The sequence below is a fragment of the Gracilinanus agilis genome, chromosome 3 (genome assembly GCF_016433145.1).
Source record: "Gracilinanus agilis isolate LMUSP501 chromosome 3, AgileGrace, whole genome shotgun sequence".
Classification (NCBI taxonomy): domain Eukaryota; kingdom Metazoa; phylum Chordata; class Mammalia; order Didelphimorphia; family Didelphidae; genus Gracilinanus; species Gracilinanus agilis.
Genome location: NC_058132.1, coordinates 596554833 through 596578094, shown reverse-complemented (window position 1 = coordinate 596578094; position 23262 = coordinate 596554833). Strand labels below are relative to the sequence as shown.

The window sequence follows — 23262 nt, the reverse complement described above, 5'->3', positions numbered from 1 at the left end:
AGGGATTTATGAGAAAGAAAACTAGCCACATTCAGAGGAAGAACTGGGAGGAGAAACTCAGAAGAAAAACAACTGCTTGAACACATGGGCTGATGGAGTATTGGGGATGTAGACACTAAACGATAACTCTAGCCCAATCATCAATAATATGGAATTAGGCCTTGATCAATGATACATGAAAAACCCAGTGGAATTGTGCGTCGGCTAAGGGGGGTTAGGGAGGTTTGTGGGAGAGGGAAAGAACATGAAACATGTAACTATGGGAAAATATTCAAAATAAAAATAAAAATAAAATAAAGAAATGCTTAATTATTACAAATGATGTATCAACTGGCTTTTTAAATACAATTTTACATTTAAAAATGGATATTTGTACTCAAAGAGTCAAAGAAAACTTAAGTCAAATTATATGTTGTAGAACTGTAAGTGAAAAGCTAAATATACTTATATGTATTTTGTGAAAAGCTCAATTACTTACATGTAGTTTTTCCTCCAGTAAGCAAAAATTACACAAATTCCTATTAGTCCATTAGAAATCTGTGCCCTAGAAAAACACATTACTATGAGTTATTTCCCCAAAAAAACTGTCCAATGTAGAGGGAGGCATAACCTTTAAGAGGGATGTAATCTGTGTCTTTCTCATAAGTATTTCACCCGAAGATTTTCAAGCACCTGGATAGTAGTATTTTCCCTTCCTTTTAGAACACTCCTCCTTTCTCTAAAAACAAAACTCTTGGCCTGTCTACTTCAAATTTCAAAGGCCTTGAGGGGTGGAGCAGTTATCTCACTTACCTTTTAAAGATGTCTGTATGACTGGGGCAGGGAGTTTCTATGATTAGAAGACCCTATAAAATGGGTCTTGAACTCAATACCTCAAGCATCCAAAGCAGGGAATGTCCTTCTCTCAAAAGGATAAACTAATGTCTTATATTTTGGTCGCTCAACTGCATGTTTGTGAACTTATTGTAGTGGTACTACTGTTCACAATCCCATCCCACTCAGATGCTTATTCATTGAACCACTTTTTCCCAATATTTCATGAAAACAGGAATATGTACTCAATTTGAGTTAGAAGAAATATTCTTGTAGTCTTCCAAACTATCACTGAACACAGCTGTACTGATGAAATCCAGTTTACAAATGTATAATTCTGCCCTTAAAAAATAAAAATTTAAGCTAAAGATTTACCAACTTAAAATTTTTACCTTTTCTTTTGACTTTGATCTCTTCCCAAACACTCATTAAAGAAAACTAAAAATACTTGGAAGTATAGCTAAATTGCTCAAAAAGAAAAAAATCAAATTACCAAACTAAAGAACAAGGTAAAATCACAGAGAATAGTTAACAGACCTTACTCTACATAATTATCTTATCAAAGCTGAGGTTTAAAATAACTGCCCAGAAATAGCAGAACATGATATAGAGATCTTGAAAAAATCCTATTATAAAAAAATGTAACTGAGCAATTTGTAAAGAAACCACAAAATTTTAAATGAGAAAAAACCTGGTCCTATAGATTAACAAATGAATAATAATAAATATTCAAAGAGCTTTAGTGAATAGGAGCTTTTTAAAGAGGGAATGTTCCACTGTTGGTGGAGTTCTGAATTATTCCAATCACTCTGGAAAGCAATATAGTTATAGTAGTAGATATTTAAAGCAAAATAAATGGTAACAAAGAAGATGCCTACTGATTGGGGTAATGATAATTTTTCAGAAATATTATTAAGAATAAAGATAAGGAATGTTATTCTAACAGCAAGAAATGGTGAATGAGAAATTCAAAGAAACATGGAAAGCCCTGTATAAATTGATGCAAAGTTAAATAATAACTCAAAAGGAATATGTGAAATTACTAAAACAAACCAAGCTGAAATGAAATAAAAAATAAAAATCTGTGAAGGCCCCTGAGAAGAGATTACATACCATATGAACATCTCTCATACTTTTGAGAAGAGGGAATACCAGAACAATATCATATACCTTGCCGGACAAGTTTTCTGTGTTTTTTAGCTTGTTTATCTTGGTCATGAGGAGGAGGCACTCAACACAGATAGAGATGGCTGATAACTGATATAAACAGAAAAGCCATCAATAAAATGTATTAAAAAAACGATAGTTCCAGAAAACAGATTAACAAAACATATCTCCCTCCTTTCTCAAAGAAGAGGATAAGAGGCCTACTAGGGCATAATGTCATATACATGTATCAAGTGAATATTGGGCATTTTTACTTGTTTTTCTTTGTTAGAAGAAAGACTGAGAAGCAAGGGCAGAGCCAAGATAGCAGAAAACAAGGAGAAACTCACCAGAACTCTTCCAAATTTCCCTTCAGGAAGGGAGGGAGAAAGATAAGTTCGATCACATAATTTAGGAAAACTTGTGTGGAAATTTATTACATGTAATTGGAAGATAAATAAATAATGTCAATTTTAAAAAATTCCTTGGAACAACTGTAAAATAATGCTAAAATTAAATTTTGGAACAGCAGAGTCAACAAAAGGTCTTGGTGAAACAATTTCCAATCTAACACAATTTAGGAGCAACAGTTTGTCACAACAACGTGGTGGTGGTGGTCAGGCCTGCAGCAACATCAAGCAAAGGGCCTTGGGAGGCAGCTCCAATCGCAGCAGCTTCAGGGTCTCAGCCCACAAACCATGAGGTCAAGACAATTCTGGGCAAGTCACTTGACCCCCATTGTCTACCCTTGCCACTCTTCTGCCTTGGAGCCAATACACTGTATTGACTCCAAGACGGAAGGTAAGGGTTAAAAAAAAAAAAAAAAAAGATTAGAGGGGGGCAGCTAGGTAGTTGAGTGGAGAGAGAGCCAATCTGGCCTCAGACGCTTCTGAGATATGTAACCCTGGACAAGTCACTTAACTCTAATTGCCTAGCCCTTACCACTCTTATTGGAAACAATACTCAGAATAGATTCTAAGACAGAAGATAAAGGTTTTTTTAAAAAGAGCAATTACAGGGGTCTTTTTGCTGGTTCTGAGTTCAAACTGTTGGTACTGCCCAGGCAATTCCCATCTACAGTGGCACTTGGGGCTACAGGGGAGCAGAACCTAGCTTCAGGGCAGAAAAGATCATGTGTGGCCACTACCAACGGGGGAACACTAGCAATGGTGGTTGTGGGAGAACTGTGACCATAGCCAGAGGAGCAGAGACCTTATATCTCCTTAGATAATGCCACTGGGAAGCTCCAAAAACTCAACAGACCCTGGAAGCAGAGCCCAACAAAATCAAGTCAAGAAATAGGCTGGGAAAATAAGCGGGAACCCAAAACATATCCAACCATAAAAAATACTATAGTGACAAGGAAGATCAGGACAAAACTCAGTAAACAACATTAAACAGCTATGAGCAAAGCCTCAAAGGAAAATGCAATTTGGACACAAAAGTTCACTGAACTCCTTAAAAAGCAGAATTGGTCAAATGAAGAAAGAGGTATAAAAGCTCACTGAATAAAATAATTCCTCAAATTAGAACTGGACAAGTAGAAGCTAATGATCATAAGACTTCAAGAAACAATAAAACAAAGTCAAAAGAATGAAAAAAAAAATAGAAGAAAATGTGAAGTCTTATTAAAAAACAATTGATAAGGAAAATAGATCCAGGAGAGATCATTTAAGAATTGTTGGACTACCTGAAAGTCATCATCAAAAAAAGAGCCAATACATAATAGTTCAAGAAATTATCAGGGCAACTGGGTAGCTCAGTAGAGAGAAAAGTCAGGCCTAGAGATGAGAGGTCCTGGGTTCCAATCTGACCTCAGACACTTCCTAGGTGTGTGACATTGGACAAGTCACTTAACCCCCATTTCTTAGCTGAGTGATGAGAGACCTTTTGAGCTTAGTGTGTCAAAATTCACCAAAAAAACAAGCATAACTCAGATGGTGTGTCACTTCAAGAAAAAAACCATAATTTCATGATATTTATAGTTTAAATACAAAAACATACAATTACAATATATGGCTGTATTTAATAAACCAAGATAGGTAAATTAATATAGGTAGAATTGTCATCTATAGTGCACAAAGTGTCTACACTACACTACAGCAAATGTTTCATGGCCATGTGTCATCGAAATTGGCTATGCATGTCAGTGCTGACACGTGTGTCATAGGTTTGCCATCACAGGCCTAGCCCTTACTACTCTTCTGCCCTGGAACCAATACACATTATTGATTCTAAGATGGAAAGTAAGGGTTAAAAAAATGATCAAGGAAAACTGTCCTAATATCCTAGAACCACAGGATAAAATAGAAATTGAAAGAATTCATGGATTACCTTCTTAAAGAGATTCCAAAATTAAAATCTCCAGGAATGTTATAGCTAACAGACCTCCTATATCAAGGAGAAGATATTGCAAGCAGTCAGAAAAAAACCCCAAAACAATTTGGAGTTGATCAGGATTGCATAAGATTTGGCAGCTTCCAGATTAAAGCATCTGAGAGCTGGGAAGATAAGGGAAGGCAAAGGAGCTAGGATTACAAACAAGAATCAACCATCCCCACAAAATGGAGTATAATCTTACAAAAAAAAATTTGATATTTAATGAAATGGAGGATTTATAGGCATAAAAAGATAAAATGACCAGAGCTGAATAGAAAATCTGACTTTCAAATATAACACTCAAATATAAAAGAGAAATTATGAGGGATTCAACTATTTCATTCCAATGAGAAGACACTTGTAATTTCTAAAAATTTTATCATTATTAAATCAATTAAGAGCAGTATACAAAAAACAGAGGGCAAAGGTATGAATTGACTAAGATGGGATGATTTCAAAAAATAAAATTAAGGGGTAAGAAATATGGATGCACTGAAACATGGGGAAAGAGAGAGGTAAAATAAAGAAAAATTTTCTCATAGAAAATGAATGAAAAGGAAAAACTTTTACAGGAGGGGAAAATTGGAGGTGGGGGCAATACTTGAATCTTACTCTTATCAAAGTTGGCTCAAAGAGGGAATAATATACTCAATCAGTTGGGTATAGAATTCTATCTCACTCTACAAGGAAGTAGAAGGAAAAGGGATTAAAAGAAGGAATAGAAGAGAGGTTGATTGACAGAAGGGCAGATTAAAGGAGGCAATGGTCAGAAGTAAAACAAACTTTTGAAGAGAGATAGAATAAATATAAAAGTAATCATACCTCTGAATAGGATGAATTCACCCATAAAATAGAGCAAAATGGATTAGAAACAAGAATCCAACAATATGTTTACAAAAAACACACTTGAAACAGCAAGACACACAGTAAAAATAAGAAAAGAATCTCTTATGCTTCAACTAAGGCTAAAACACACACACACACACACACACACGTAGTAATCATGACCTCAAAGAAATTTAAAAATAGAACAAATTAAAAGCTCCCTTAAGAAAAAATCCCCAAACACATAGATTCACAAGTGAATTTGATGAAACATTCAAAGAACAATGAACTCCAATACTATATAAACTATATGGAAAAATAAGCAAAAGAGGTCTATCAAATTTTTTTTATGACACAAATATGGGTCTGAAACCTAATTCATCAACATTTCTACATGCTACCAACAAAGTCTAGCAGCAAAAAATAAAAAAAGAAATTCCATTTAAAATAACTACAGACAATAATACCTGGGAGTCTATCTGCCAATGCAAACCATGCTAAAACAATTAAAGAAATATTAACAGCTCACAAGCAGGCCTAAGCCAAAATAACAAAAATGACAAGTCTATTCAAATTCATTTCCTTTATATTCTTGACTTTTTTGATCTTTCAGATATATTGTTACAATTTTTTCTAGCTCTACAAAATAATTTTTTGGTAGTTTGATTGATATGACATAGAGTAAGTAAATTAGACATAAGAAACAAATTAGGGGAATATAGAAAATTTGGCCTGTCAGATCTCTGGATAAAGGAAAAATTTATTTCTAAACAAGAGCTAAAGAGCATTACAGGATGTAAAATGGACAATCTTGATCCTAATAAATTAAAAAGATTGCACAAACAAAACCAATGCAGCCAAGATTAGGAAAACTGGGGGGAAAATTTTTTCCAGCAAATCTGTCTGAAAAAGGCCTTATTTTTCAAATATACAGAAAACCACACCAAATTTATAAAAATAAAGTCATTCCCCAATTGATAAATAAAGGACAGGAACAGGCAGTTTTTAGGAGAAGAAATCAAAGCTATTTATAGTTGTACTCAAAAATGTTCGAAATCATTATTGATTAGAGAAATAAAAATGCAAGTAATAAATAAATAATAAATTCAACAACTCTGAGGTACCACCTCACACCTATCAAATTACTAATATGACAGAAAAAGGAAATCAAATATTTGAGAAGATATGGGAAAATTAGGAACCTAATGTACTATTGGTGAAGTTATGAACTGATAAAACCATTATGGAAAACAAATTAGAACTATGCCCAAAGGGTTATAAAACCAGTCATATCTTACTATATCTGTAACCCAAAGAGATCAAAGAAAAAGGACCCTACACACATGTATAATCTATATCAAGGAGGGGTTTGAGAGGGAAGGAAGGGCAGAATTTGAAACTTTAAATATGGAAAACAAAATGTTAAAAAAAATTTTAGAGGGCAGCTGGGTGGCTCAGTGGATTGAGAGCCAGGACCAGAGACAGGAGGTCCTAGGTTCAAATCTGACCTCAGACATTTCCTAGCTATATGACCCTGGGCAAGTCACTTGACCCCATTGCCTAGCCCTTACCATTCTTCTGCCTTAGAACCAATGCACAGTATTGATTCTAAGACAGAAGGTAAGGGTTTAAAAAAACTTTTTTACAAGTAACTGAGAAAAAAATTAAAATTGAATGTAATGGACTTCTGTACTAGCAGTAATGCAATGACCCCAGGGACTTATGCCAGACCCAATTCTGAGGGACTTATGGAAAAGAACCTACCCACATTCAGAGGAAGAACTGCAGGAGTGGAAACACAGAAGTAAAACAACCGCTTGAACACATGGGTTGATGCAGACATGATTAGGGATGTAGACACTAAATGACCACACCAATGCAACTATATTCAATAATATGTAAATTGGTCTTGACTGATCACACATGTTAAAACCAGTGGAAATGCGCTTTGGATATGGGGGGTTGTTGAAGGGGAGGTGAAGGGGAAAGTAAAAATCATGGGAAATTTTTCTAAAAAAAATAAAATATTTAAATCTAAAAAAGAAAAATTTAAGAGGGAAAAAAGGAGAAAGTCTTCCCCACCCCCAGCTTCTCCAACACCACCTCCAGAAAAGAATGATGTAACCCTTTTTAAAAGAATGTATAGAACACAAAATAGCAAATAATCATGCTCCAACCAAAGTGCAACATCACTGATCTGCCTTATCAAGACAAAAGAGTATTTAGTCCCCAGAATACTATAAATTTAATTTAGGATACAGTGAGTATTTATCTATCCTCTTAGAATCTCAGCTTGATTGGATGGATCACTTAATTGCTACTGGACTTTTGGTACTCCACCCACATTCCTAATGATCACTAACCACTTCCGCTTTAGCCAGTTTGAAGAGAAAAAGACTAGATAAAAGATAATATGGTTGCACTTATCATATAGAATAATATCATTAAAAATATCTGAAGCTGATAAAACACCTTACCTCTCCAACAAAAGCTAACTCAAAAACATTAACATTACAAAATGGCAACCTAGTATTTCACAATATGGGCTTTATAAATGCTAGCTATTACTAGGATCCCTAGTCACTTCAGCTCCAAAATGATTTGATTCTAATGTTATAAATGGAATCATCTAATTCCATTTCATTCAGATCTGTTATTGCTCCACACAATAAGAAGGGCAGTTCAGCCAAATGACAAAAATGATGATTTTGTGTCTCAATAGTCTTAACAGTTTTCTGTTTGTAGAAGCATAAACTTCCTGCTGAGACCTTAAAAGGTCATCTAGTCCAATTCCCTCATTTATAGATTAGTAAACAAAAGCTCAAGTTATGTTACTTACCAAGTGTCATAAATGAACAGAGCCACGTTTTAGGGATTAATAGTTTGTAACAAATTATTCAGTGTTGGCTTCAGGAATCCTTTCTACCTCTAGAAGCAAGCCCTTTTCATTAGAATTCCAGTTATGCTCATTAATTGTGATAGTCATTCTCATTTCCTTACCAAGCACCTTGGAAGGAGCTAGCAAAAGGAATGCTAAACTTCTTGGTAGAGTAGTTTTCACAAATTCAAATACCCCAAAGTAGAAGACATAGCTAACTACTACTTGTTGGAGCATTATCAATAGCCAGTTAGCTATATGAACTTAAAATGCCATAATGAAGTCTATCTATTCTTGCCCTGCCCCCTCATACTCACATATACATGTATCAATACAATGTAATTAAAACCTAATCCAATCTTCTTCAGATACTTTCAACTATTTTGAGAGTTTTAGAAAAGGAAACTGTTAAAGCATTTTCTTGTCTTCGATAATTATCTGCAGGTGCAACTAATGGATCAAGACATCTCAATTTAACAAGCACTGAACAAATAGTCCTGAATGAATTTTGACTCATTGACAGTATTTACTGAAGACTGGCTCATAAGATTTAAGAGTTAAATCAAAGATTTAGCTACTAACAGCATTAAAATGATCCAGGACAATTGCAAGGGACTGAAAAAAAAGAATACTATCCATATCTAAAGAAAGAATTGTTCAGCCTCAGACACTTCCCAGCTGTGTGACCCTGGGCAAGTCACTTGACTCCCATTGCCCACCCTTACCACTCTTCCTCCAAGGAGCCAATATACAGAAGTTAAGAGTTTAAAAAAAATTAAAAAAAGAATTGTTGAAATAGAAACACAGATGAAAATATGATTTATTATTTGTTTATTTGGGTATATGCTTTGTGGCTTTGGTTTTACAAGATTATTCTCTTACAAGAATGAATAATATGGAAATGTGTTTTGAGTGATAATACATGTATAACCCAGTCGAACTGCTTAACTCCAGGAGTGGGGAGACAACATGAACCATGTAACTTTGGAAAACATGTACATTTGTTATTGGAATAAAATAAATATAATTTTTTTCAGTATTAAATCAGGATATTAACACTGGTACCTTTTAACAATCTCAAGACCACCACCCAAGAGAAAAGTTTCTCAGAATCTAATAGGACCAGACCCTATTTCTATGCAAACAGTATGGAAGGAACCAACCTCACTCCATAATTCTTTTTTTTTTTTTTATCAATTACAGTGGTCAAAAATCCCAAAGTGTTTAATGGACAACACCTTTCTTCCCCACCAAGCACTGCTATATGACTACCTCCTGCTCAGAAACAGGGAAAAGGCACATTTCTCATATCAGAAAAGGGTCTTTTCCTGTACAAAAGGTCAAATGCTACTCCTCTCCCCCAATTCCCCACAAAACTAAGATGGATACAGAATAGGACATTTTTAGAATCCCATCTGGAGACCATATCATGAGGTCTCCATTGGCTGCAAAGATATCTTTCAACAAATCTCATTTGAGGATATGTTCTGGTCTTTTTTTCCCCTTTCCCTTCTTAGCTTGGATATTTTCTTTTAACCAAAGAATTATTCTTTCTGTAATTTGGTAGACATTTGCTGCCTAGTGTGATAATTAAAATGGGGTTCTTAATCCATTCTTTATTCACTTTATGGAAAATCCTGCAATCTCAAAGAAATAACACTAATTCAAATTGGTGCCCCTTTAGTGAAAGTAATTCAGACACTAAATACAGCAATGACACATTTCCTAAATCTTTATAAATGGTTTAGAGTAGTGATGGGCAAACTATGGCCTGCCAGCCAGATGCTGACCCCTGAAATATTCTATCCAGCCGTGGGACATTATTCCTAATCTGACGAATACAATGAGTAGGGATACAATACAATGAAACTTCAAAATAGTTGCTTTAGAAACAGAAGGACAGATAAGCATTTCCTTTCCTTTGGCCCCCTCTTTAAAAAGTTTGCCCATCACTAGTTTAGAGTGTAGTGCTTATATGCCAAGGTTATAGGTTTGATCCCTATCTACAAATTAACTTTATAACAAATAGCAAATTGTTACATTGCTAGAAACTACCTAAAACCCTAACCCCAGCCACTGATTACAAGTGAAGGTTGAACAGCACATATTTATCACATACAGCAAGAAAAAGAAATTAACAGTGGAAGCAGTATCTTTTATATATATATATATATATAAAGTAAAGCTCATAACCTTCCATTTAGATATTAATTTAAAGTTTAAAAAGTATCTTCCTCATAACAAGTCTGAGAGGTCTTCCCCACATGAAGAGGCATATCAGTGGTAAAGGCCTAGGGAAACCAGAGAAAGATTGCAAGTACAGTGCCACTAAGGTGGCTGTGGTGGGGAAAAAAAAGGAATGCAGGTATTAAGAACCTATTGCTACATACATAAATCCCATACCATTCAATGAAACAAGAAACAAGAAATATTCATATATTCAAAAAGCATTGGAATTTTATGTCAGCAAGCCAAGAAAATTCCTATAAAGATAAGTAAGGTTGCAAAATACAAAATATATCCATAAAATCATAACTTTTAAATGGTAATAAAAAAACAAATAAATTAATAGAGAAAGCCCAACCAAAAGAAATATAAAAAGTTTCAGTGTACCAAGACATAAATAAATACAATTATAAATACCCTTTATAGAAAAGCAAGAAAACTAATGGGAGACTTATGATAATAATGCCTAAACTCACTGAAAAATAACAAAATTCATTTGTAAGAACTTCCAACAATTCCTCTTTCTGCTCTTCCAAAAGGAACTTAAAATTTTTAGTTACATAAAGTAATACCATCAGGATCATACAAGACTATGGTCCAAATACAATAAAGAAAAGGAAACTTTTAATATGATATATCAAAAGACCCAAAATAAGGTTACAATCAAGACTAACATCCTATAAAACTTAATATAATCATATGGAAGAAGGCTAAGGGCTCTTAACAGATGAAAGGACTTTCAAGCTTTCGTAGAACATAGAAGCAGGACTAGACGGGAAATAAGACATCTAGACCTACCCAATCTCTTTTTTGCAGATGCAGAAAACTAAGGTCCAGATGTTACTTCTTTTGCCCAAGATCACAGAAGAAAGCTAGTCACACAGTGAGATGTAAACTCAGGTCCAATGACTCCAAGTTTATCCAATACTGTATATTCCTGTTGCTCCACAGTCCCTCCCCTCATTTACCTGATAAAAAACCCAGAGCTACAAAGACTGAAATACAAAAAGAAGAAAGATATGTAGATGTGTAATGGCAGCAGCAGCAAGATCTGGAATCGCTGAACTTCCTACAAGCAATAAGATAATGGATTTTCAAACCTTTTATATGTCTTAGATCAGTGGTTCCCAAACTTTTTTGGCCTACCGCCCCCTTTCCAGAAAAAATATTACTTAGCCCCCTGGAAATTAATTTTTTTTAATTTTAATAGCAATTAATACTTAAGATAAATGCACCTGTGGCCATCACCGCTCCCCTGGATCACTGCAGCACCCACCAGGAGGCGGTAGCGCCCACTTTGGGAATCACTGTCTTAGATGAAAAGACTAGAGAAATGTAGAAGAACGAGTTCAGAGGGAAAAAAATGGACTTGCTATTAACTGCAATTTCTAAGATGCATAAGCAGAAAAAGCAGTCAGATCCTTAGAACAGCGCATTACAACTATCAAAAAATTTTAAAGTGCATCTTTTAGTAGCTTATTTCATGTTGCTCATTATCATAACTAATGAATTAACTCAGAGGTATTTTGGGGTCAACATGTTTTTTCCTGCTTAGAAAAAAAAGCTGAAACATCATAAGGGCTAAATGATCAAGTGTTTACATTCTAAAAGGGAGTGATAAGTCAACTGTCCCTTTAAAATTCCACAATCTTTGAGGGTTACAAGAAATAAATTAAGGTGTGGATAGGATTTTGTTCTACTTCTAAATGAGATTGTAAATGAGGAAAATAAAAAGGCAAGGGAAAGGAATACACTAAAGAAGATATGAAAGAGAAAGTACTTCTGATTTCTCATAATTGAAGCACTCTTAAAGAACAGATGAACAGGTAATTAGGGATAGAGGAATGCACCTTTTGCACTTAACTTTTATAAGAACTGTGCAAAGGAAGGGTTTAAAAGAATCCTAAGAAATACATTTAAAATTGGGCAAAATGCAGAGAGAAATAGGAGTTTTAAGAGGGAAAACAGAGTACAGGAAGCAATAATGAAGGCAAAACAAACCTCAACTATAAGAGGTATATCATAAAGGAGAGATTAAAAGGAGAAAAAGTTAAAAAAAATCTGGGTCAAAGGCGAAAAGAAAGAGAAGGAAAGGGAGGAGGGAGAAGAAGGAAGATTAATGGAGTATCAATTCATTTCCTATATTTTCCCACTTTTTTCGTTGTTAAAAAGACAGAAGGTAAAGAAAGAAAGAAAAAACTCTTAAGAGGATATAATGGAGGAAAAAAACCACAATGAAGCAATTTAAATGAGATAAACAGACCAGACTAATGGAGCAGTGTAGCTGAATGGATTAGAAAGCAGAATCTAAAATATGCTTTTTATGAGAAAAGAACTTGAAATATAAAGACTAACAGCCATAATGAAAGCAAAATGTATTATTTCTCAAATTTTATTATTATTTTGAAAAAAGCATAGAGTCAATCATATCAGACAATAGTAAAAATGTACATGGTTAAAAGAGATAGAGAAATTACATTAAAGACACAATAGAACAAAAACATTAATATTTTTAAAAATCATAGCATAGCATCTAAATACTTAGAGGAAAATGTAATTGAACTATAGGAATAGACAGAAAAATTTTAATAGGTGGGGAAATCACTACATGACTTTCAGACCTAGAAAAATATAACCAAAAGAGGCCTATTCAAGATTTTATTTTTTATAAGTTAAACATGATAGCTTTCACTGATTACTAAATGAGAACATAAAGGAATATACCTATTTAATCATCTTTACATAGCTTTATTTTTTTAAAACCATGTGCTAGAAAATATAGAACTCAAATGTAGAAAAGTAGAATATTAAATATATTCTTTATTGACTACAAAATACCAAAAATCATAATCAATAAAACATATTTGAAGAAAATGTTCAAATTTAAACAGAAATTAAATAATGCCATAGAACTCATGGATCAAAGATTACCACAATGGGCAATATACCAAAACTTCCGGAATAAAATCAAAGCGATCTTTGATAGAAATTTTCATCAACAACAACAAAAAAAGATGAGTTAAAAAGGAAGGTTGGAGGAGTTCTTGCTCTCAAGAAGCTCACAGTCTAATGTGAGAGACCACTTGCAAACAACTACATACAAACAAGACATATAAAGGAGAAATTGGAGATCATCTCAGAAGAAAGACATTAGATGTAAGAGAGAAGTAAAGCAATTTTGTAGAAGATGGGTTTTGAGCTAAGATTCAAAGGAAACTCTAAAGGTCAAGGAAGGTAGAGATGAGGAAAGAACTGCAGGAACACCAGTAAGTAAATGATAATGCACAGGTGTCAGGAGATGAAGCATCTTCAAAGGGAAAGAGGGAGAAGAATTGATACAATCAGTCCTGTGCGTTAGGAATATCACTTCCTAAATAAATAAAAAAATTTAAGGGGGGGGATGGGGAATGAGTAGGCTGGGTTTGACAAGTATAACCAGGACCTTTTTTAAAAATTAAAAGAAATATCATAATGAGTTAATCTGATTTTTAAAAATAGAAAACAATATTAAATATTATTTAATTAAATATTAAATTAATATTTAATAATTATTTAATAATTTGAAAATTTTATTAAAACTAAATTGCTGGAGCAGGTGGGGGCTCAGTTGATAGAAAGCCAGGCCTGGCGATGGGAAGACCTACATTTAAAAATGGTCTTCCCTACCTGTGTGACCTTGGGCAAGTCACTTAATCCCAACTGCCTCTAGCTCTTACCATTCTTCTGCCTTGAAGCCAATATACAGCATTGAGTCTAAGATGGGAGGTAAGGGTTAAAAAACAAAAATAAAATTGCTGAAATAAAAAATGAAAAAGAGGAATTCACAAAAATGACAAAACAAAGGAATTACAAACTAGTTTGCTCAGTTACATACCAAGAGAATCAAGAACTTAAAAGGATGCATATTTACAAATGGATACCCAGATTTAAATGAGAAAAAATTTAAATAATGCAATCTTAGGAAGAAAAATTGAACATGTTATTAAGAAATAAATTCTCAACAGAAAAGACTCCCCAGACCAAATAAATGGACAAGTGAATTCTATCAAACATTCAAATAATAATTAATTCCGTTGGCACATAAACTTGACAGCAACAAAAGGGAACAAATGAAGCTTGCTATACACCCTTTGAGACGATTATGGTCCTGTCACCTAAACCATTAAGAAAAAAAGCTGTGAAAGAAAACTATAGTTAATTCCTGATGGATATCAGTACCAAAACAAAACAAAATAAAACCTGAATATTAGTGAAAGAGACAACAATATATAAAAAGATCAGGAACACAGAGTTCATTATTAGGAAAACCATAAAGATAAAAGATCATAGTAATAACAAAAAATAATTCAAATCAAAGGATCATCTATTAATAAGTGTTCTACAAATATGACACTCTTTATGCTAAAAACATTGGAAAGCAGAATAAATTATCTTATTCCAGTAAATAGCATCTAAAATAGTATTGTTATTGCCGATAACAAAATGTTTGATGCTTTTCCAACAAGATCAGGATAAAATGAGGGTGCTATCCCCATTATTATTATCTGAGCATAAAAGAGAATTTCCAAGGAATAGGAAGACTTTAAGGATCACTGAACTATTGAATGCCCCTACTAAGGGATAATACTGAAGAACAAGCCCAGAAGCATCATAGGCCTAAAGGGCAGAGAATTAACCCCAGAGTCAGGAAAGCCCGTTCAAATCCTTTCTCTGAACACATACTTACTATGTGACTCAGTCATGTTATTTAACCTCTCATTGTCCCAGAGTAGTTGCCAAATTGCAGTGGTAGATGGAGTTTCCTCATCAGGAGTTCCCTGTAAGCTATGAAATCTGAGGTCCAGATCCATTGTTATGAGGGAGGGGAGTGTAGATGGGAGGAGCCAGTCAATGAAGCTATGGAAATAATCAGGTACCAATCCCCAAGGCCTTACTCAGTCTAAAAATATTCATTTCAATCAAGCAAGAAAAGATTTCTGCCAATACCATGTGTCTCTTGAATTTAGTGGGTTTTTTCATGTTGCTATTATTATCCTTAAAATTATTTTCACTATTGGTAATAATTAAAAACATATTTTATTATAGTTTCTCTCTCCCTAAAATCCTAGGATTCTGTGAAGTAAAGCCCAAGACTTCTGGACTTCTTTGACTTTCTTAATGCCTAGTGTAATGCATAGAGGGGAAACCCCAGGTGAGTAGGGCTCATATTCTTATAAAAGGTTATTTTGTGTACATGCATATATACACACTTATGTATAAATACATACGAAATTGGAGAAATACAATTTTAATGGGGAAAAATTATAATTGCAGAGACAAAATGGCATAAACCTGTTATTAAAATGGACACCACTTCACAATCATTACTCACATTCAACCACAAATATTTTTTCTACCTCACAGCACTTGGTACAAAGGTATTTGGGGATGTTTCAGAAACTTTCTCAATTCAAAAAATCAGAGGCTCAATTTATCAAAATCAGTCTGGATTTACAAACATCACATGATTTTCTACAAGTCTACTTACTGCCTTCTAAGAACATAAAAGTATACTTTGCCATTGAAAGACATAAGCATCGGTTCTCTCCAGTCGCCCAGGCTTGAAACTACCCAGTCATTTTTACTTCCTCCTTTGCCCACAGCCTCACATCTCTCATATCCACTGTTAACAAAGCCTATGATGTCTTCTTTGGTTGTCTCTCTCAAATGAATCCTTTCTCCTTCCCATTCCAATAGCACCATTCAAGTTCAGGGTCTTACCAAGGTTAGGCCTGCACTATTCCAACAACCTTGCCAGCTGACTTCCACCATCCCAGGATTTCTGTCCTACAATGCATCTAGCAGTCTACTATGAGATAAATTTTAAGGTACCTATGGAATTAATCTTCCTCATATCCAATGACTCAAAAATGTTCATGGTTCCCCATTGTCAGGGTTGTTTCATGAACACCTGGAGAACAAACCACATTGGGCACAACCTGCACCATTCCTGTCTTCCTAGGAGGACCCTCCTAGCCTTCAAGTCTGAACATTTTTTCTCATATTTTGTAGTTTATTCAACCCCCATCTCTGCTCCGGATTCCTAGCATTTTACTTAGTGGGCAATTTATTCTCTCTTATGTTGACTTTTCTCCCCCATTTAAATACAGAGCTAAGATTCTGGAGAGCAGGGAAGTGCTTCATATTTTGTATTCCCAAATACCCAATTAAAAAAAATTCATTTGATGGATGGCCAGTGTAGGCCTCGGGGAAACCAAATTTGGATCTCTGTCCCAAAAAAGCTGACAGAGAGAATAAAACAAAAACAAAGAAAGACAAGGTAATCTGAGATGGTTAAAACAAGATTTGGGATTTCCTTGGATTTTTTTAATCCAGGATTTCTTGACTAAATTCTTGGAAGTCCTCTGTGTCAATGAAAGTCTAAGTGAGGTGCCCTCGGGGCCCTTACCTAGTATGAGACAAAGGCAGGATTTAAATTCAGGTTTTCCTGACTCTAAGCACAGGATCAGATCCTCCATACCAGTGATGGGCAAACTTTTTAAAGAGGGGGCCAAAGGAAAGGAAATGCTCATCTGTCAATCTGTTTCTAAGGCAACTCTTTCGAAGTTTCATTGTATTGTATCCTATTCATTGTATTCGTCAGATTAGGAATAATGTCATGCAGCAGCCCAACAGAACATTTCAGGGGGCCGCATTTGGCCCTCGGCTGTAGTTTGTCCATTACTGCTCTATACCTTATAACACATATTCTTAAATTTTGTGGTTAATTCACAATTGAAGGCAAGAAAATTCTACAATTCCCATTCAAGTTCACAGGCTCCCCAGAAATATCTCTATTGAGGATCTATAGCCACCAGATTAAGAATCTTTTATTTTACAGATACATTTTATAGATATGGAAATGCAGGGAGCAAGAGATGAAATGTTTACCTGGGCTAAAGAGCAAAGACTAGTAATGTGAAATAAAGTTTGAAATGTAGAACAGTGCTAGACTGTGGAATCCTAAATTTCAGGGGAAACAGTTTGTATTTTATCCTGGAGGAAACAAGGAAGTTTTAAAACAATGGAACAATAAGGGCAAGTAAGTGGCTTAGTGGGAGCCAGACCTAGGTTCAAATCTGATGCCCTGACCCTTCCTAGCTATGTAACACTGGGCAAGTCACTTAACCAAACTGCCTATCCCTTAGCACTCCAGATTCTCTATCAATTCTAAAACAGAGTAAGGGTTAAAAAAAATGGAGAGAGGGCAGCCGGGTGGCTCAGTGGATTGAGAGTCAGGCCTAGAGATGGGAGGTCCTAGGTTCAAATCCAGCCTCAGACACTTCCCAGCTGTGTGACCCTGGGCAAGTCACTTGACTCCCATTGCCCACCCTTACCACTCTTCTGCCTTGGAGCTGATACACAGAAGTTAAGGGTTTGAAAAAAAAAAAAAAAGAGAGAGGTGGGGGCAGACCTGTGCCTTAGGCAAATTATTAGGCCAGTGAGTTAAAGGATGATTAAAAAAAGAGACTAATGTCCAACATACAGACACAGACATATATGTATATACCACACATATTCAAAACAGTCAAAATATTTCACTTAAGTTTTCAAAAGAAACACTTTTAAAAACAATACTGAGCATTTGAGTTGAGTAGTATAAATATTATTATCCCCATTTTAAAGTGGGCAAAACAAGTAAGTAACACAAATATGAGGAAAAATTGACTCAAAAAGGTTACATGAATTGCCAGGGGTCAAACAGGCTACTAGAAATATTGGAATTGGACTTTAAATAAAGGTTGCACAGGCTCCTCCAAGTTCATCTTCCTTTCCTCTATGGCAAAATGTCTCAATTTTTATTCATGAATTTGTCAGAACAAAATAAATCTATACAGGATTTCTTGGGGAAAAAAGTTAAGCTATTCTCATTGACATACCTGAAAATATATACCATTAAAAAAGAATAAAGCAAGCATACTAAAAGCCCTTATCATTTCTTCAAGATGGATATCTTAACAATGGCTCATTATCATGAAAGGAAAAGTAGTGGCTTACCAGATAAAGATCAATCATTAAGGTCAAAAGTCTCCAAATACAGGCTATTAATCTAAAAAGTGAACAGGAACTAGAAAGGGATTCTCATTTTCAGATGCAAAATTTAGAATAATTCTTCCTTGCTACATAAATTGTGGAAATTGTCAACAATGCTTTTGTCAAAGGTGTAAGATTAAAACAGTTCAAATGTCTAACTGAATGACTGAAGTTATACATTTAACAGGCAATACTAAAGGGAAATCATGTATATATTATACAAATAAAGTGTGAGTTCTTTACTGCCTGGCTCTGGCTGGGTCCAATCTGATCGAGGCTCCTCTGCTCTGCCCTCATCTCAAATAAAATGCTTAGGGATTCATCTTGTTTCCTCATCAGTAAAATGAAGGAATTGAATTAGATAAAAGGTACTTTCCAGCTACAACCAAGTATTCTAATTCAGGAATCCATGATTTCATCAGCCCAAGCACTTCCCTCACTCTCTACATACCTTTCCAGGCAATATCCAGCAATAAAAAATTTTAAAAGTCAGTCAGTGGTTTTTAACACCAAATTTAAGCTCTTCTTGGATGAGTCATACAACAAATGATTGGCCTTATACTAGAAAGTTTTCAAGTCAAAGAGCATTTATTATGGGTTAGCTATGTACCAAGCAATATTGTTGATGATACTAATATAAACTTAAACAAAACAAAAAAACAGTCCTTGCCCTTAAGGAGATTATATTCTAATAATGGAGGAAAGGTCTAATCCAAGAGAGTAGTCAAAAGCAAAAATGGATAGAAATGAAGGATGACAGGCTTGGTTCCTCAAAATAAATATTCGAAGAGGAACTCACTAAAGGGAGAAAGAAGACACACAGAGGCAAAAGGATATTCCAGGATCCTGGGGAAGGGGGAAATTCCAGGATAAGTCCGCTTTCCAGCCTGGGGGGACCCACCACATCTGCATTCTGATGGTCAGGCCTACAAAAATTCTAGGTCACTAAACCAATAGAGCAAAGATGCTAAGAGGCAGATTTGGAATCAATGTAAAAGGAACTTCCTAAGAAATCAGAACCCCACAAAAGTTGAATGCACTACTTAAGGAGATGAATTCAACTTGAGGACTTCAAATTCCTTTTTTAGAAATCTTCATGAAGTTTTGCCAAAAATGTTGTCAAGGTAAATCCTTCCTCTTCAGATACTAGTTTGACTAGACAGAAGAGAAACACAATAACATATTGCTCTAGAAAACAAAAAATTAACATTATATTGCATTGTATTTGTCTTTGTTAATTATTTGCCAATTACACCTTAATCTACATTTCTAAATTAGAGGACCCTGAGATCATCAGTCTAATGGAGCACTTGTTCACAAAAGTGGGAGAATTATGAGTATGGAATGCTACATCAAACTTAGATGTGCTGGTTTTTTGACACCCCCCTTCTCCTTGTATTCTTTGATACAAGGAATGGCTTCCTGACAGGGGAAAATAAGTTACTGGAAATGATATAAAGACAAAAAATATTGAGATTATTTTTTTAAGTTTAGCCAAAAAATTCACATGTAATTACAGGAAATCAGCCAAAGCAAGAATTGTCATATGGAATATGAAAAAAAAAATTAGGAAGAATACAGCTTCATCACCTAATCAATGATTACCTAACTTTTTTTTCAGCATAACATTTGAAAATACAAAGAACTCAAAATGCTTTACCCCTAGAAGAGATTCAAAACCAAGACATTAAAGGAAAAAGCACTAAGAAAAAGGTTTACAAACAATGCTTTTTTCCTTTCTAAGAAGCTGTAAATATCTATATTTTTAAAAATAATTTTAAGTCTTCAGAAACTAATGCTCCATAACTTGAAGTCTTATAATCCCAAAAGAAGAGTGATAGGCTTTTGTTTCTAGGAGAAGGGCGGGATCCCTTAAAGGAAGTTTGTAATGCCTTGAGAAAAATCCAACAGGCTCTCTTCCTCCAGCTTAATTCGAGGCCCAACTTGATGTCCATTTGCACTGTCTGTCCAAGACACACATTCTGAAAGACCAAGTCTCTACAAGAGGTAGCTGAGCTACCTGCACACACTGGGCATCAGTTAAATATAAGGAAAGACATCATGGTAGACAATCACAGAACAGAATTTGGACATGCTGGGTCCCACAAAATGGGCATACCACTGGAAAGAGACTGAAAGTCCACTTGAATATTTGAGCCTGCACCACGTGACCATTCCAACAAAGTGATGTGGGCAGCTACAGCTTACCCAGTCAGTGATTTCAGCGATTTCAGGGGCATCTATGGCAGAATTTCCTCTTTTAACACCAAAGTTACAAGTTGCTCTACAACTTAGTTGTAGAAAGTTGCCTGGGCCCAAAGTGGTCAAGGCGCTTATCCAGGGTGACATGGACAACTCTGTGGCAGAAGACCTCCAAAGTCCAATGTGATACCAGACCACTTTTCTCATGCTAAGTAATAGAAATAAACATTTACTAAGCACCCTATTCAGTGTAGAACACCATGTCACAGGGGCTGTGGAAAATAAAATGTCTAGAAAAGATATTCCCTGCTCTCTTGGTGATCTCCATCAGTTCCCATGGACTTAATTACCATTTCTAGGTTGATGATTCTCAAATCCTGCTCTAAACTCTCTGCTGACCTCCAATCTCACATCTCCAACTGCCTTTCAGACATCTACAACGGGATATACAGTAAACAACTTAAACTTCATTATGTCCAAAACAAGTTATTAAAACAGCTTTCTCCCTACACCTTCTTCCCCTCTATCCTGGATTCCACACACACTCTCAGACCCCACTTGCCATTCTTGACCACATGATCCGGGTCTAATTCTTTCCAGTTGCTACCATTTCACAGTTTCTTTTCCAGTTCCTATTCTTTGTATATTCCCATCAACACCTACAACCTATGCCTATTGTTCTTTTCCAAGGACAGTTTTCAATCCTGAGGAATAGTAATTTATTAATTGGAGGAAACAATGTTTTTCTAACTCTGAATTTTTTTTTTAAAAGATGAATGCAGAGGGCAACTGGGTGGCTCAGGGGATTGAGAGCCAGGCCTAGATACAGGAGGTTCTAGGTTGAAATCTGGCCTCAGACACTTCCTAGCTATGTGACCCTGTAAGTCACTTAACCCTGACTGCCTAGCCCTGACTGCTCTTCTGCCTTAGAATCAATAAACAGTGGTGATTCTAAGATGGAAAGTAAAGTTTTTTTAAAAAAGGATGAATGTGATTAATGAGCCAGAAAAACAAATTCTCAGACACACAACTTGTATGTTACAGAAATATTCCTATCACTACAAACACATTTAAACTATGCCATACATGACTTTGAATGTAGATATTTCTAAACGAAACAATTTTAGCCAATCTGTGCTTGGTTTAAGAAATGTGGTTTTGGGGGCAGCTGGGTAGCTCAGTGGATTGAGAGCCAGGCCTAGAGATAGGAAGTTCTAGGTTCAAATCTGGTCTCAGACACTTGCCAGCTGTGTGACCCTGGGCAAGTCACTTGACCCCCATTGCCCACCCTTACAACTCTTCCACCAAGGAGCCAATACATAGAAGTTAAGGGTTAAAAAAAAAAAAAAAAAAAAAGAAAGAAATGTGGTTTCTTAAAGCTCCTCCAAATGTCTAAATTTTTCATCTTTCTAGTAGTAAATCACCTGTTTTTCTCTAGTAACATATAAATTATTCTAGTGAGGAAAAACTATTATTAAAAAGTCCTGAATCTTATCTTCTGCTGACATCAATAACTAATAAACCAGAAGCTGTAGTATTTTTTTCAAGCTTTACAAAATCTCAGGGAAAGTTCTTAATCTTTTCTTATATCATTTTGATAATCTGGATCCTTTTCTATTTTTGGATGCAAAAAAATACATATAATTACAAAGAAAACCAATTCTTTTGAAATAGTTATCAAAATATTTAAAAAGAAAAAAACTCAGACCTCAGATTAAGAATCCCAGTTCTACAGAAATGAAAGTTTGTACTGAGGGCTCCTGAGATGCCAGAATTTTAGTATTTTTTTTGAAGGGAGGGGAAAAAAAGCAAAGCAGCAACAGGCATTTAACCATTTTATTAAACAAAGCCTACAATAGCAAACCACCCTTTCTTCCCTATAATCTAAACTGTTTCATTGAGCAAATTGTTGTTGTTGCTGCTGTTTTGGGGGGAGGGGGCAAGGGGAGTCCTAGAAAGGGAAAGGATAAACAAAACAAAAAAGAGAAAAGAATCGTTAAACTCGTAGGAATGACAAACCTCCCCGTTTATAGATTCACACAAATCACCGCAAGCTGGTGGCACAGGCATGCCCCCTCCCTCCTTAGAAACCCGCACATGGTGGACTCCAGTTCAATGAGCCTATTGTCCCCCCCCCCAAAAAAAAGAAACTGGGGGTTGGGGGGCGCGTCTAGGATTGGTCGGGGGCGGGGTCATCAATCGATGGCCCCGCCCAAGGAGCAGCACGGGTAAGACCGAGGCAGCCCTAACCCCGCCCCCAACCGCCAAGGCCGCGGGAGCCCCCGAGCCGCTGGGCGCCCGCCCGGGACAAGCTCCACGAGATGATTTCTCAGCTGCGCTGGCCCCGCCCCCGCCCCCCGCAGCGCTTCCCCGGCACATACCCGCCTTGCAGACCGGGGAGCTGGGGCTCCTTCTCTCCGGGGAACCGCGGCTCTGCTCTGGGGAACGCCTCGGGTGCCGGACCCGGGCCGCGGCGGGGGACGCAGTCGCGTCGCTCGCCAGCAGATGGATAGGAGAAGAGCAGGGGGACGAGACGGTGCCTAGGAGCGGCTGGGGGGGCGCCTGCTGCGAACGGGGAGGGCTGCCACGCGCGCCCGCGCCACGCGTGGGACTTGTGCCCCTCGTGGATGTCGGGGGCGCGCCCGTCTGCGTGGCCACCGTGGGACTGGCGCGAGCGCTGGGCCCTCCGGCGCCGGCGCGCGTGGGGCTCGTGCTGCGCG

General features: G+C 36.2%; 1 protein-coding gene across 1 annotated transcript in view; it reads right to left on the bottom strand.

Annotated features, from left to right (window-relative positions):
• FAM117B (family with sequence similarity 117 member B) overlaps positions 1–23262 on the bottom strand; it is a 140764-nt gene that overhangs the window by 107485 nt on the left and 10017 nt on the right. Inside the window, exon 2 of the mRNA XM_044669408.1 lies at positions 22924–23255. Coding sequence (XP_044525343.1) covers positions 22924–23255 — 332 coding nt within the window. The remainder of the gene's footprint in view (positions 1–22923; positions 23256–23262) is intronic.